This window comes from Brassica rapa, chromosome A08, assembly GCF_000309985.2.
Source record: "Brassica rapa cultivar Chiifu-401-42 chromosome A08, CAAS_Brap_v3.01, whole genome shotgun sequence".
In the NCBI taxonomy this organism is placed as follows: Eukaryota; Viridiplantae; Streptophyta; class Magnoliopsida; order Brassicales; family Brassicaceae; genus Brassica; species Brassica rapa.
Genome location: NC_024802.2, coordinates 219,553 through 234,074, shown reverse-complemented (window position 1 = coordinate 234,074; position 14,522 = coordinate 219,553). Strand labels below are relative to the sequence as shown.

Genomic DNA, 14,522 nt, shown 5'->3' with positions numbered 1-14,522 from the left:
AATTAATAAATTATTGAGTAAATTAGAAACTAATAATAAATCAATAACCTAGCTAAATTAAAAGTCAACCTAATAAAAATATGAAAAATTAACTAAATATTTAATATAACATATAAAATTAATATTATTAAAATAAATTAATTTTTAATTATATATAAGATTCAATAAGTGTATTTTTTAAATTAATAAATTAGTGACTCAACTAAAAACTAATAATAAATCAATGATTTAGCTAAAATCTAATAAAAATAATAAAAATTACTTAAAATTATGGAAAACATGACAAATCAGCAAATTCACTTCTCAAATAATAATATAGATTTGAAAATCATTGTCACATGAATCATCGTCTAATGCATAGCTGAGAATTGAGAAATAAGTGATTCTGCATAGGTTTGACTTGTCCTAATCATTTTTAAGGGATTTGGGAATTCATATGCATGCAAATAAACGGAGCTAATCACTTCGAGACGGAACCATCTCGAATCCACAGCTATGTCTACCTACGGATATCCTACGTGTAAGTTTCAGGTTACAGCTTGCAACAGCCATGGAGTTTCAACATTTAAATGTAACATCTTGAGTTGTGATATATAGAAAGGTTTAAAATGATTGATTTGACTATTTATATCACTAAAAGTTGACTTATCTTTTTCGTCATACATCTGTTTAGAACTCTAGAGTTAAACATGCTTGAACTGGAGTAATGGAAGGATGAGTGATCTATCGGGAAGTGATTCGTGATACCGTGCGAGTGATGCCAAAACATGGGGAAAGGTCGGGTGGTGATTGCAGGGACAATAAACAAGACTTCTGGGTCTTAGAAAAATTAACGTACCGTCCGTCAGATGGAATAGAGTCCACGTGCCGAGTGAACGGGCGTGGATGGCCCATTAGCCGTGGACGGTCAGAGCGATATATTAAAGTTTTTCAATTTTTTTTCTATACCAGTCTCAGTTTTTTTCTTTCTTTTCACAACAAGACTTTGATAGTACTCAAAACAGAGTCACATATTTTGTAAAATCAGTTTTCTTTTTAAATTAATTTAACATTTATTCAAAAAAAAACTTAAAATATCTGTGTATGCTCAATTGACAACCAAAATCACTCGGGCGAATGCATAATTGGTCTCTCGAAACTCTATTTTTTCAGGTAGACTTCAGTTTCTCAAAACACAGATATTTGGATTGGTAAATGCTAGGTGTAGACTTTTGTTTTGCCTAAGGGATGTGTTAAGATGATTGAGGGGTTCTGCTCAATATTTTTGTGGTCTAGTATGAGCAAATGAACTGTTTACGGAACTTATAAATTTTAAAATTTACACATTTGATGGAAAAGTAAATTTGTGATTTTTCTAGAAACGTCATTTCGTGGTTTTAATATAAAACACGATTTTTCATATTTGACAAAAAACATCATTTTACGGATTTGACACGAAAATATGTGTATTTAATTTTGGCGGAAAACATATTTTGACGGAAAATGTGATTTTGAAAATTGGACAAAAATGATTTTTTTTTTTTATCGAAAAAATATTATTTTGTGGTTTTGGCGAAAACATGATTTTGTGGTTTTAAGGGAAAAAAGATGATTTTGTAATTTTAAGGGAAAACATGATTTTGTGAATTTGGCAAGAAAACTTAAACTAGCAGTTTTAGCAAAAAAAAAAAAAAAGGGTGATCATGTGGTTTTGACGAGAAAATCACATCTTCTCCATTTATGAAAACAAAGAAATAATTTGATCAACAACATCTTGATCTTTCTTTTGATAGAGAATTCGTAACCCTATCAAGAAGACATAGGAAGCTTCTTTTGTCCATTTGGTTGATTTAGGTGTTACAAAAACCTGAAATTTTGATTATTCCACTTTGTGTTTTTTTTTCTACTTTTGCCGGGATGAAACAGAACTAAGAATCTGGTATTGTAAGGTCTTTAGATTATTAATATGATATTTACATTTTACCACACAAAAAAAGACACAGTTTGGCGTTACATTATAATGTGATATACATTAAAATTTTGAATTGGTTACAAAAAAGAATCAAGATCAACATTGTACAACTAGTTTGGAGTATTTCTCTTGGTTTATGCATATCTATTACTGGATATAAAGATGTGTTTAGTAGCGGGAGTCTCTTTCTCTTTTCCTTTTCTTATGGAATTTGAACTTGGTATCTCAAGATGACAAGCAAAGTTTAATCATTGAATTTAAATAGTTGTATGAACACATTAACTTTTTTTTCAAAAGAATCCATAGACATAATTAGTTTTTCACTTCTTCTACACATTATCTTTTCTTTTGATTCTCAAAACGCATTAAGAAACCTTTTTCTTATGTTTTATATAATTGAATTCGAACCAGGATTTCACTTCGATAAAACAATTTTTTTTTGTTACTAATGGACTGAGTTACAAATACTTGGATAACTTTGCTTTATAAGAAAATTTAGTAGAAAAAATATGGTCTAGAAGAAGAATATTACCTATATATATACCAAAGTTGTGTGGGTGCTTTCTTGGTTTGCTTTAAAGCAAGAAATATATAGACAAAGCGTTCACGCACCACTCTCTTAATAATCCCTTCACTAAAATCTCCCTCTCTTCTACGCCTCTCTCCACGTTTCTACCCCCTCGCTCTCACAACCAACAACCTAAAGAACCCTCTATATAGGCCCTAAACGTATCTACAATTCTCACAACCTTCTCCGGAAAAGATAGTGATCGAGGAAACAATCGCAGTGATCGTAGGAAGAAGAAGAAAAAGAAAGATGTGTTGTGGAAGGATTTGCATGTTATGCACATGCTTGGTTTTAGTAGTGGTAGCCATTGGTTTGGTGTTTGGTTTTGGTGTATTCAAAAACGGGTACCACAAGATTCACGACACTGTTCATCTTGATTGTGATCCGAGATTAGGCTGCAATGGCAGTAGTAGTCGGCGTGCTTACGGTTTCGTACCTCCTCCAAACAGATTTTAGCTGAGAACACAAACTCCAATCTAGCCGTCAGTTTGCGTTTGATTGGATGGATTTGGTCTCTTGTCTTTTATTCTTAGATTGTCTTCTTTTTTCTGGTTTGGAATGCTTATTATAGTGATTTTATTATAACTAGAGGGTTTTCCGGGCTACGCCCGGATTTTTCCTATAATATTATTAAATTGAATTAAACTTGCGTATTTTTATTTTGAGATAGTATTTTTGTTTAGAATAATTTAAAATAATTAACAATAATATGATATTTGAATTTATATTATATTTAAATTAGTAATATAAATATTATATATATTATATATATTTATATTATATTTGGTTTAGTAATATTAAACTGGTTCTATTTTAATATATATATACATATATTAAATCATCAATCAGTTATGATAAATTTCTTAGGACTATCAAAATTATTTATTGTGATAATTTTTGAAAATAAAATGGCGAATAATTCTAAAATATTTATACTATTATTTTGGAAATGATTTTTTCGCACTCACGTTAAAAATTAGAACGTTTAAAGTAATTATCTCTTAATAAATAATTAGATTATATTTGTTAATAAATAATTACCTATAAATAAAAACGATTTTCATTAATTTGATAACTATCATTATCTAAAAAGATTATAGATTATGCCATCCCAAAATATTTCACATAACAATATTCTAAAAATCCATACAAATCCTATATACTTTTTATGTGTATATAAATTTTTTCAAGTTTATTTTACATAATAAAAGATATTTTATTAAAATAGCTTTTTTAATCGTATATAAAAATAAAATAATTTATTCTAATGGCTTTTGAATTGATAATATACAATCTATTTATAAGTTTTTGTAAAATTACTAAGCCCGCAAGTATGGCAAAAACACATAGTATAATTAATTTCTTATGTTTTTTCGGAAGAAGATTTTATCAAAACAATTGGGTTTGACTTAATGTTTGGGTGCAAAATTTATGCTGTCAATCACGTTCGTCTAATGGTGGAATATTTATGGTACATTATGATTTGTAAAATATTATGTTTCTATTTTTTTATTTGGAGGTGAGCGTAAATTGTTTTTTGGTAGGCGATATATATTTGTAACATTGCTTTAATGTTTTTTGGTCGGTGATATATTTTTAACATTGCTTTAATGTTATATCGCTTAGTTTATTCAAACTTGAATTGTATTTTAAAACTTTGATTGCGTTAGTGTTGACATTAGTAAGGCAATATATGTCCGTGTTATGTATCTAATTTATCAGAGAAGGAGTGTTGCCTCAATTGTATAGACTCATCTGAAGGACAGTAGGCATTACCAAAAAAAAAAACGAAGTTGTTCTGTAGACACAAAGTCTCAAATAACCAAAAAAGCATAGTCTTAGCTCAAACTGAAATAAAAAAGGCGACCACTTAGCATGTATAAAATGAGTGGCATAAATTCTATTTGCCATGTTTGGGACGCTTAGCCTTGCGTGATTCATCCATGCTGCTGGTACTTCCGTCCGCATCATCAGCTTTGAATCCAGAGCCATCAATGACAATTGCAGAAGGCAAGGCAACTTCATCTTCCACATCATGTGGGATTTCAGTTGGAGTTGGCACAGGTGGCAGAACCTCTGATGAGACAATCTTCGTAACGGTTATGGCCTGAATCTTGCCTGTCAAGTTGAGCTTAGACACCTTGACCCTGAACTTATGTGTTTGGCCAATGGTGTCGATTAATGCTTGGGGGACAGGCATCTGATGGCCAGCACCAAGGTCTTGATTAGCCTAAAACATGCGAGGAAGAATAAAGTTAATTTTAGATGAACTGGGAGAGGTTTGAGTTGATGGCTAGGTACCTCAAAGTAGTTGTTAACCAATTCTGCCGCATTCTTTCCTGTCAACTCACTTCCTGCATCACCAAGTAGGACAAAAACAGCCTGGTCATTTTTGTCATAGACAGAGATCTTTGCGAGATACCTGAAATAAAAGGAAATAGAAATCAAATTGTAGAAAATGAAACATGATCGTGAAAAAAGGAAAGATGAAACATGAAGTTGGGAGGTTAGAATGCACACTTCGCTACACCAGACACATTAGTTTTGCCGCACTTGGCGCACATTAACGAAGAAGGACCTCTGGTGGCCTTTGTTTGACAACCGCTGCAGCCAATATAGTACCATGCACTGTCACGCTTAACATCATCAATTGTGGCTATGCAGTCGAAAGAAGCTTCCTGCAATAGGTTAAAGGCAAGTGAATCACATGAATATTTTTTTCACAGAGTTATCTTGAGCTTGTATTTTACCTTGGCATTTTCCTGCTTGATGTAAGCATAGATCTGCCCAATTGTCATTGTCTCAGACCTAGTAACCTCATCTGCATTTACCCGCTTTGCAATCTCTGGGTTAGAACCCAACCTGAGACAATTTACAAAACATGAGATTGAAGGCTCACTCAATTGAGTCTGAACAGAACACTAATTGGAATTGACAAACACAATACTGTTGTCTCTACAGTGACTAACCAGCTGAAGTAATCAATCGTGGGCTGAATATCTTTGTCTATAAAGACACGGGAGGAGGCCATCGAACTGAGAGCTAAATTACCTGTTCTTGTGGTTAACACATTAAAACACACGTTAGTGACACTATCATGAATGTCTGAAAGTTCGGAAAGTAACACAGCAGCAAACAAACGCAACCTAATGCTTTCTGTAACAATCAAGCCTTCACATTGTAATGAAATTGTAATTGATAAAGGATGGATCATAAACCTGAGAAAATTGACCCAGGTTATTTTAATTATATTGGATCACAAACGTGTTTGATAACTTGATAAGTAAACAGTAGAGACAGAAGACAAACAGCATGGCAAAACATTAACGTTTGTATTATCAGTGGTTCGGTGATGATAGGGATTAATTGTTTGTTTTGTTTGGTGATGAAAAGGGAGTAACTGATTACCTGCTATAACTTTTGGGTTAACGGTCGTGACCAAAAGAACGGTGGGAGTGTCCTCACTGGATGTGAATTTCTTGTAAAAGTCCTTTGCAGCCTGGTCCCAAAGGTAGAGCTTCATAACAGGTTCACTGTAAAATGTATAAAACAGAGAAAGATTTAATAAGCTGTCATACGGAGTAAGTTTTGCAGTGCATTAGAGCGTCAGCCCAATATATAACCTTTATTTTATCACCAAACTAACACAACTTAGCTGATTTATTTTGTAAAACACAACGTATGATTTATCAGATATATTGAAATCAATAACAAAAAGCGATCATATTACTAATCTCATATAAAATAAAACATGAAACAATACTAAACATGTATTTGGAGATCACAGCGAGCTAAATTTTTTGGAGATGACAGCGAGCCAAAATTATAACGAATGAAACACATACTCTTTTGATTGCAAATGAACCAAAATACGACGCGTGCTGATTACTTCGGCTTCGTCAAGGACAGGGCGGTCAATGAGAGACTGACCATTCACCAGCCTCAAGTGGCCAACGACATCTAAAACATTTTTATATGAAAATTAGTAGAGAAGCCCCAATAAGAATCAATACGCAGTTTGAAAACTAAATGAGAGCAGGTTTTACCGTAGAGATCGCCCCTGAGACCACGGTGAGCTTGGAAATCCTCATGTGTCTGGAACCTGAACCTGTCGGTTGGAAAAGAGACGGAGACGGGGATGTCGTCGAGAGGAGCAAGAACAGAGCCGTTCGAGAATGAAATTGTTAAATTCTGATCAGCGACGCGGTAAATCTCCTTGCTTGTGGCAGCCAAAAAATTCTGAAGGGTGTAAGTTGCTCCTGCTTTCAGATGAGGCAGGTATGTTGGAGCACGAGAAGAGGAAATGAATCCTTGCATCACAGTCCCCTGCATGAGTTGAAAATAATTCAAGTTAAGGATGGTGGTTTATAATACAATGGAATGAAAGTTGAAGATTAGAACCTATACCTGTTCGTCGATGAGTAGGAGCTCTATCCCAATGAGGGTCCTATTAGCTATATTTTTTGCCTCCCAAAAGTGGATTACTCGAAATCGGAGCTGTGACTCTGATAGTCCTGGAGAGATGTCATTGAAATACATGGCGAGGGGAGCTTTTCTGGTGGTAAGCTGAGACTTTACGGCGGATTTCATTGCCATAGGTTTTTTTTTTGCAGAGTAGGTTTTTTTATTTAGGGTAGAATTAGGTTTAGGGATAGAGCCATATATAAGAGAAGTAAAGGGGAGATGGATCACAACATTGAAGACCATCTTTAACGGTGTAATTGATTGAGAACGTTGTGGGAAAAAAGGCAGGCGTTGGAGAAGATGAAGTGGAAAAGTCGGAGGTGGAAGAGTCGGAGAAAAGATTTTCTACGGTGGAAGAGATATCATATTTGTGTGTATGATAAGATGGGCCGCAGGATAATCTGAATAATAAAGCCCATACGAAACAATAGAGCCCATACGAAAGAAGACATAATGACGTGTCAAAAAAGAGTTTTTGATTGGCTAATTTTTCTGTCCAACGTGGACACTCTAAAAACTCTCCCTCAGTCCCTTTTATTATTGTTTGATTTACAGATCAGTGAAGTTTATGTAAACAAAGCACTTATCTGTTTATATTGTCCCATTGTAAACATATAATACGGGCTGGGCTTCACGAACTAAATAAACAGTTAGTATAGGAGATATATCATTAGGATCATAATTGTAATTAGTCAATACCTAATTACCTCTGTATTCTGTACACATCAATAAAGTATTCAACCTCCTTTCATACAGTTAGAGCATCATGGTGTTCCTTGTATCTCAAGCAACAGTCTATATTTACATTACAAAACTATATTGTTTAGTCGGTGATTATAAGAACTTCACAAAACAGATAAGAGAATTTTGGGAAGTTAACATATTAGGCCAGAAGGCCTAAAAGAAAAGAATCAAACGTGTTTAAAAAAAAAAAAATAATATATATATATATATATATATATATGTATATATATATATATATATATATGTATATATATATATATATATATATACCACAAGCAATCTTAAACCCTAAACGCTTCTTTCTCTCCAAGGTTTGTTGGCGGCTACTCGATGGGTCCTTGCCGTCCTTGCCGTCTTCGCGGTTCTTACGGTGCTCACGGTACTTACAGTCTTCGCCGCCCTAACCGTCCTTACGGTCGACCAAATATCAAACGGAAGATAATAAGAAGACTACCGGAGATGGAGATGGAGATGCGTATTCCTATGCATGTGGTCACGGAGGAGGTCCTTACGAGAATGCCTGCTAAATCATTGATGAGATTCAAGTGCGTCTCAAAGCTTTGGTCATCCCTCATCAGCTCACCATACTTCAAAGACCGTTTCCTCACTGTCCCAACCCGACAACGCCCACATCTTTTCATGTGTTTGCAGGATGTCAATGACCACAGTAGCTCGGTTCCAGACGCTAACAGTGATGATACTCCGTCTTCTTCTTCTTCCTTTGTAGTTGACCACACCATCCCACGGATGAGAGGCGGTTACATCTGCCAAAATCTACGCGGCTTCATGTGCTACGACCTATGGCAAAAGCCGCGTATCTTTAACCCTGCCACTAGACAGCTTGTTACTTTACCCCCTGCCTTCAATCCCAATACTACCAAAGGCACCGTCTCCTACTATTTCGGACACGACCCTATTACAGACCAGTACAAAGTGGTCTGCTCAGTTGGTGTCCGTTTGACCGATCATCGTGTCTTTGTCCTCAAACCTGGAGGAGGAGGTTCCTGGAGAAAGGCGTATCGACTTCCTCCTCCGGACTTTATTCCTCATATTGCGGCCAGAGGAGGCGTGTGTATCAATGGGGTTATATATTACCTTGGTTGGACTGCTGCTGATAGCTGTATGCTTGTGACTTTCCATATTAGATCCCATGACTTCAAAATGATCCAAGTACCTCTTCCGGAGGAGCTGCCTCCTCCTGCAAAGATGAAGAATGTGTGTCTTGTAGAGTATGGTGGCAAAGTAACTGTCGTTGACCAGGCCAGTCTTAGAGATAAGGGTAGGCTTGATTTATGGGCATTGGAAGATGCTGCAAACCAAAAATGGTCGAGTAAGAGACTGGTTGTGAAGCCTTCTCAGCTAGATTTTGTCAGAAACACTGAGTTTGTTGTCAGAGGTACAAGTCGAAATGGCAAGGTTTTCTTGATACCAACGGATTTGGTTTCTCCCTTTCAAATTCTCTGTTATGATCTGCAAAGCAACCATATGAGAAAGATTGATATCAAAGGTGTACCGGACCACTGGTTTAGTAAGGACAAATCCACCGTTGAAGTGATGTTGATGGATCACAGTGAAACTCTCATGTCCTTGATGAATACATGAGAGAGTTTAATCATTCCCTTTCTACCAAGCTTTGTGTGTTTAGTTGATTAAGAAGACAGTTTAATTGTTGGTTTTTATATTGGCTGATATGTTAAGAATTTTATAGTGTTTTTTGTTTGTTTCATTATTGACTTACATGATATAAGGACAAGACAAACCTAATCAAGATTATCTTTCTTTTCCAACAGTCTGTTTGTTTTGTGAGGCCATAAATTCCTGCGGAGTATCATGTAAGAAAGATATCTGTAGAACACACAGGGAACTTTTGTATGTGCTTCCTAGAGATGATGTGGTGAAACTAAAGGATTCAGGAATGAGGAAGGAGAGACATGCTGACTACTAGAAGAGGCAAGTGATAAAAGAATTTGGTGTATTACTTGCAAATGAAGAAACCTAAAAAAGCTAGAATCTACTTTGTTTTTCTTTTATAAAAGCTATCTACAAGCTGCTATATACATAAACAAAGTTCATTCCTGATACGAATTCTTAGTTTCATAACATCATCTCTAGGAAGCTTATAGCCACTTGTACTTTTTAACAGTAAGGTTAAAGAGTACACACAATTGTAACAGTCCAGTGAATTTTGTTTTTTTTTTAAAAAAAGCGCAGAGTCTAGTATTAAAGAGTACAAACGTTTATGTCTGAAACTAGCACTTTCACTAGTGTATATGCAAGATGAATTCAATATTTTCTTAGAGAACTTAAAAATAAAATATTGTTGTTTTGTAGATTGAAGGCAAGTACAAGTTTTATATATAATATGGGTTTCTTCTATATGCAAAATTTTCATATCAAAACGACCATATCTAACCAAGCTTTGTTGAGAGGAGAGTAGCGGCTATGCGGGACGGATATATCTTGGCTGAACTGAACCTAGCCATCAGACATCTCATGAGCCTTTAATGGCTTGAAGATTGGCTTAACAAGTTAGCAGGCATTGCCTTAGGTTCAGTTGAAGACTGACTGTCCATCAATCTCAGTAGCCTCTGCGATATCGACTTGTTAAACTGAATGCCCATTATGAATTTTAGTATTGGGCCTTGTGGCCCATTAGTATTCTTCGGCGCTTCCGCATCTTTTATGGAACAAGAGCGATTCGATTCGATTCCCTCTCTCTCCGGTGGAGGGAGAGCAGCATAGGTCTCCTCCAGATTCGAATTCGAAAGATGAACAATGCCGATTCTGGTGATCGTTATCAAAAATGTAAGTCCTCGCTGCTCTCTTTGAACACTTATATTTGCGTGTCCATTATTTTCTTGGTTTGATTCTCATGTACTGCTTATATGCTAATCCTCTATATACCCATCTGTTTTTAATTTTTTGTTTCTGTCTTGTCTTCATGAGTTTTGGGTATTAAGTATTCACATCTCATACGAAGAGTACTGTTGTTGTCATTGATATGTCTAATTTTCCCAACGGCATCTGAAATCACTTACATAGCAATTGATGTGTGTACATCTTCCTCTGTTTAAACTACTTGTTTGGTTCTGTGAAATGACTCAGTATTTATTCCTCGAGATTTTTTGATGAAAATGTTACCACCAGACATGGATAATAAGCGTTTCATCAAATACTATTATATACTAGTATCTCCTTGCATCATATCCCCTGCACTTGCTACTCAGATTCATGAACCAACTTGTCATTGTCAAATTCTTGTGCTTCTAGAGTATATTTACCTGCCTCTGTTGAAACTCTACTAGTTTGCTTCTTTGAAATGACTCTGCATTGTTTCTGTAGAGTTGCTCCTATGATGAAAATGTTACCACATATTGGGGAGGGGGGGATTTGCTTATTAGCTCTTTAGCTTGGCCTAAGTTTAGAATAAGTCTTTAACCAATTCCTACTCAAAATCATGAACCTACTTCAAGTTATGTTACTTAGAAATTGATTGACACATAAATCTGATAAAAAAAAGTAATCTGATGTTATAGGTCAACGATTCAAACTTGAAGTTTGCATTCAAACAAATCATGAATTTACATTGTTTCTGTTTTTAACCTTTTGCAAGGAAAAATACTTGTTTGGGGGGAGTTGAGTTTAAAACCCCCACCTACAATCCCATTCTTTGTAATCTGTACATAAAAGACCCATCAAATCCTTCTTCTGCACCAAAAAAACAAATAGAGTCCATAAATAAATGTTTTTGTATAACATTACCAACACACTAAAACCCTTTCCATGTAGTGAGGACTTCGTGGAAGACTTCAGATATCAAATCTCTATCTGCGCATTGCATGAATACGTTGAACTCCTCACGGATCTCAAATATCTTCCCAAACTTCACAAGATACCTCATGCAGCTTGCCTTCAGTTCAGGCAACTGATAGAGATAAGCGTTCTGCAGCCTCTCAAGCACATTCTTCGTGTCTATATCCTCTACAAGACTCTTGTGGCACGCGTCTTTCAGATCAGCGATATCATATTTATCAGCTGCTTGTAGAAGCGCCAGTCTATGCGTTAGAAAGTCTTCGTTCTGGATATTCCCGTAGATATAACTTAGGAACGCTCGGCAAGCTTCGAGCGGCATGTCCGGTATGTTTATCGCTGATAGTTCTTTCTCTTTCAGGTCATGTAGAAACATGCTGCGGAAAACAGGCGAACGGGCAGCGAGAACAGCTCGGTGCGCTCCGATGCTTCCATCAGAGGCGTTGATGGTTATGTCGGTGTAAATGCTTTCTGTCAACATACGTCCAAGGGATGTTACCGCTGTAACTTCGGATTGGTTCTGCGTTGAACCGTCTGCCCAGATTGAGTAAAACTCTCCACTCTGCCAATCCAGGTAAATATCAACTAAATATTAAAAAAGAACAAAGGTTCTGTCTATTTTCTAACACTTACATCTTGAGACAGAACCTTGAGGTCAAGAAACTCGACGTCGATGATGATTTTTCCAGTCAAGGGAACTTCAATTGTCCAGAGGAAATCTTCGTTTGTCTTAATCCTCTTATCTATTACTTCTGCAGCATTAAAGAAACAATGTTTTTAAATTCATCTTTTGTTGTGGAACAGGAACAAAGCAAGATCTTGTCTTTACCTGGATGAGTAAAAGCCTTCCTCTCACCAGTAGAAGAGACAACACGAAGAACAAAGGAAGCAACAGGTGGGTTTTCCCTGGAAAGGCTGGATACTTCTGGATACAACTTAACATTTAATAGCATCTTGCTTTTCTCCACAGACAAATGCCTTCATATCAATAACCCACCATATATAGTGTCAAAACCATTCTTATTACCAAACACATCAACTACTAAAAAAGGTGTGTCCACTTTTTTTTCATTCATCATCATCATCATGTCGGATCATTAATTGGTCAGGTGAACAAAAAGGGAAGGAGAGAGAGAAGAGAGAGGTACCAGTTCCAAAGACCCATCTTGAAAGGATCGGACTTGCGGTAAGTGGAGGAAGAGAGGTTGAGGATACGCCATTGGGCGAGCCTGGAGATGGTGTCTACTCTGTAAGCTGAATCAGTCATCCTAGAGAAAGCCAGAGCTGCAGAGATGTCATGGATGCAATCCAACCAACCCTCCAGCAGATTCTCCCCTGACTTTCCCAGGTTTGCTCTCTTCTTCTCCTCCTCCTCCTCTTCTTATCATATAATAGTATATGTATAAGCAAGAGTAGAATCAAGGAGATATGGGGTTTAGGGAGATGAATTGTTTAATGGATTGGAAGAATCATTAGCGTTTCTTGGATTGGTAATTCTTAGGGGGAAGCAAAGTCTGTGCTTTGCTTTTACGTCATTTGAAAGAGAGAGAGAGAGACAGGGGAAAGAGTAAAGTGTGTTGGTTCTATATGACCATATGTTTCTTAACACTTGGCCTTATTTCTCACCCTGGCCCACTCTTATGGGGCGTGTGTCTGTTTTATTGGAGTCTTTGAGTCTTCTCTTCCAACTAATTTCAGACTTTAGGTTTATAGACACTTCCAACATTTCTTGGGTTGGATATGGTTTGTACAATTACATAACTACCCCGATGAACTATTTTTAAAATGACCTGATGTTAAACATAGTTTGAATTAGTCCATAATATTTCTGGTTCTTGTCGAATTGTCATTTGTCATTAGTTATATGTGAGAGTGTATGTGGTTAACTACATAGTCTACATATAACCATCCACTTTATTATGTTAATGAATAATAACTTGATAGTGAGTGTTTACTATAGTCTTCATAGGAAAATCTTGATTTATTAGGAATCTAAGTTATCAATGGGAGCATAGCCTTGGAGTGTGATGGAAGCAATTCCAATATCTGTGTGCTTCGAAGGTAGGCAAATCTACTTTACAATTAGTTTATAGGTTTGTAATTATGTATAAGTGAATTTGCGTGATAAAGAAGATATGTTAGATTAATGTGAAGCGTTCTTTTTCAGCCCTCACATAGATTTGCGTGCATTCTCTGCCAACTTGGTTCCTTTTGCCCATTCCTTCGCAAGTTACAACTTCATCGGATCCTTCACCTTGATTTTCCCATACATTCTCACATATCCTAAACAATAATAATATTATTGTCCACGGCCTTCACCACGCTTGATTATGGGTTCAGTAAAATTCAGATCCTTATCTAACCATTACCCACTAATAAATCATTTTTAGATGTTTTTGAAAAATTGTCTCTAATTGCTTATATTTGGATACCAGAGTATGATTAGTGTAATTAAGTTTTTTGTTTTAAGTATATAATCAAGTTGGTTGGTAAAATATATTATTATCCATAGATATTTATAAAAGAGAAAGCAAGATTCTATCATTGTTAAGAAGAAAGACAACAAATGGTGGGGTCTTAGTGGAATCTTGAATTCCATTACAAGAGTGCAAGTTTTCTCTTATGATCTCATCTTTGATGTGCATAATGTTTGAATTACTTTACATATATGTATATATTATAACCTTTAAATTTAAAACTTAGTTATGACTACACATAGGGTATTTAATAAACGTATAACAATGTGAATTACCTTTTGAGTGATGAATAGAAAACAAAACAAAATATTTGGAAAATAAATTAAAGCTTAGAACAAGTGTGTATATAATATTGGTCCAAGTGGAGAAGAAAGGTATCTGTGTTTTGTCATTTTCTGGGACATTGAATCTAGAATCTATTCAACACCCTATCTTACAAGCAACCTCTAGAAATCACGTCAAAATTGATCGCGACCGTACATTTCCGAAAAATATCAGACCTTAATCA

The 14,522-nt window shown here is 35.7% G+C and overlaps 3 protein-coding genes and 2 long non-coding RNA genes across 6 annotated transcripts; 3 read left to right on the top strand and 2 right to left on the bottom strand.

Moving 5' to 3' along the window:
- Positions 1–100: 100 nt before the first annotated feature.
- Positions 101–1,674, top strand: LOC117127429. Its single transcript, XR_004450441.1, has 2 exons — positions 101–571; positions 602–1,674. It is a non-coding gene; the product is annotated as an uncharacterized LOC117127429 (long non-coding RNA).
- Positions 1,675–3,157: 1,483 nt separating this feature from the next.
- On the bottom strand, positions 3,158–7,523 carry LOC103832721. The gene is made up of 9 exons (XM_009108784.3): positions 6,927–7,523; positions 6,566–6,845; positions 6,365–6,479; positions 5,928–6,052; positions 5,489–5,570; positions 5,270–5,381; positions 5,040–5,197; positions 4,821–4,941; positions 3,158–4,749 (listed from the first exon to the last, which is right to left on the bottom strand). The coding sequence occupies exons 1-9, from the start codon at positions 7,224–7,226 to the stop codon at positions 4,420–4,422; spliced, it is 1,623 nt and encodes a 540-aa protein (XP_009107032.3). The 5' UTR covers positions 7,227–7,523; the 3' UTR covers positions 3,158–4,419.
- An 8-nt stretch (positions 7,524–7,531) lies between these two features.
- Positions 7,532–9,919, top strand: LOC103832720 (F-box/LRR-repeat protein At2g40920-like). The gene has a single exon (XM_009108783.3). The coding sequence runs from the start codon at positions 8,058–8,060 to the stop codon at positions 9,327–9,329; it is 1,272 nt and encodes a 423-aa protein (XP_009107031.1). The 5' UTR covers positions 7,532–8,057; the 3' UTR covers positions 9,330–9,919.
- Positions 9,920–10,403: 484 nt separating this feature from the next.
- Positions 10,404–13,342, top strand: LOC108869465. Of its 2 annotated transcripts, none has more exons than XR_001955872.2 (4): positions 10,404–10,532; positions 11,899–12,111; positions 12,183–12,432; positions 12,647–13,342. It is a non-coding gene; the product is annotated as an uncharacterized LOC108869465 (long non-coding RNA). The 2 variants fall into 2 exon arrangements; XR_004450438.1 differs by lacking the exon at positions 10,404–10,532 and adding an exon at positions 12,508–12,588 and having other exon boundaries at positions 12,659–13,198.
- On the bottom strand, positions 11,265–12,930 carry LOC103832559 (BTB/POZ domain-containing protein At1g55760). The gene is made up of 4 exons (XM_009108581.3): positions 12,686–12,930; positions 12,367–12,515; positions 12,171–12,289; positions 11,265–12,099 (listed from the first exon to the last, which is right to left on the bottom strand). Exons 1-4 carry the CDS (start codon positions 12,802–12,804, stop codon positions 11,497–11,499), a joined length of 990 nt encoding a protein of 329 aa, XP_009106829.1. The 5' UTR covers positions 12,805–12,930; the 3' UTR covers positions 11,265–11,496.
- Positions 13,343–14,522: the final 1,180 nt, after the last annotated feature.

Excerpts from the sequence above, each read along its gene's own strand:
- LOC103832721 (XM_009108784.3), bottom strand. The coding sequence starts at position 7,226 with ATGGTCTTCAATGTTGTGATCCATCTCCCCTTTACTTCTCTTATATAT. Across the intron at positions 5,571-5,927 it reads TAACCCAAAAGTTATAGCAG|GTAATTTAGCTCTCAGTTCG; the intron begins GTAATCAGTTAC and ends CCACAAGAACAG. Across the intron at positions 5,382-5,488 it reads ACGATTGATTACTTCAGCTG|GTTGGGTTCTAACCCAGAGA; the intron begins GTTAGTCACTGT and ends AAATTGTCTCAG.
- LOC103832720 (XM_009108783.3), top strand. The coding sequence starts at position 8,058 with ATGGGTCCTTGCCGTCCTTGCCGTCTTCGCGGTTCTTACGGTGCTCAC.
- LOC103832559 (XM_009108581.3), bottom strand. The coding sequence starts at position 12,804 with ATGACTGATTCAGCTTACAGAGTAGACACCATCTCCAGGCTCGCCCAA. Across the intron at positions 12,290-12,366 it reads GAAGGCTTTTACTCATCCAG|AAGTAATAGATAAGAGGATT; the intron begins GTAAAGACAAGA and ends TTAATGCTGCAG. Across the intron at positions 12,100-12,170 it reads TCAAGGTTCTGTCTCAAGAT|AGTGGAGAGTTTTACTCAAT; the intron begins GTAAGTGTTAGA and ends CTGGATTGGCAG.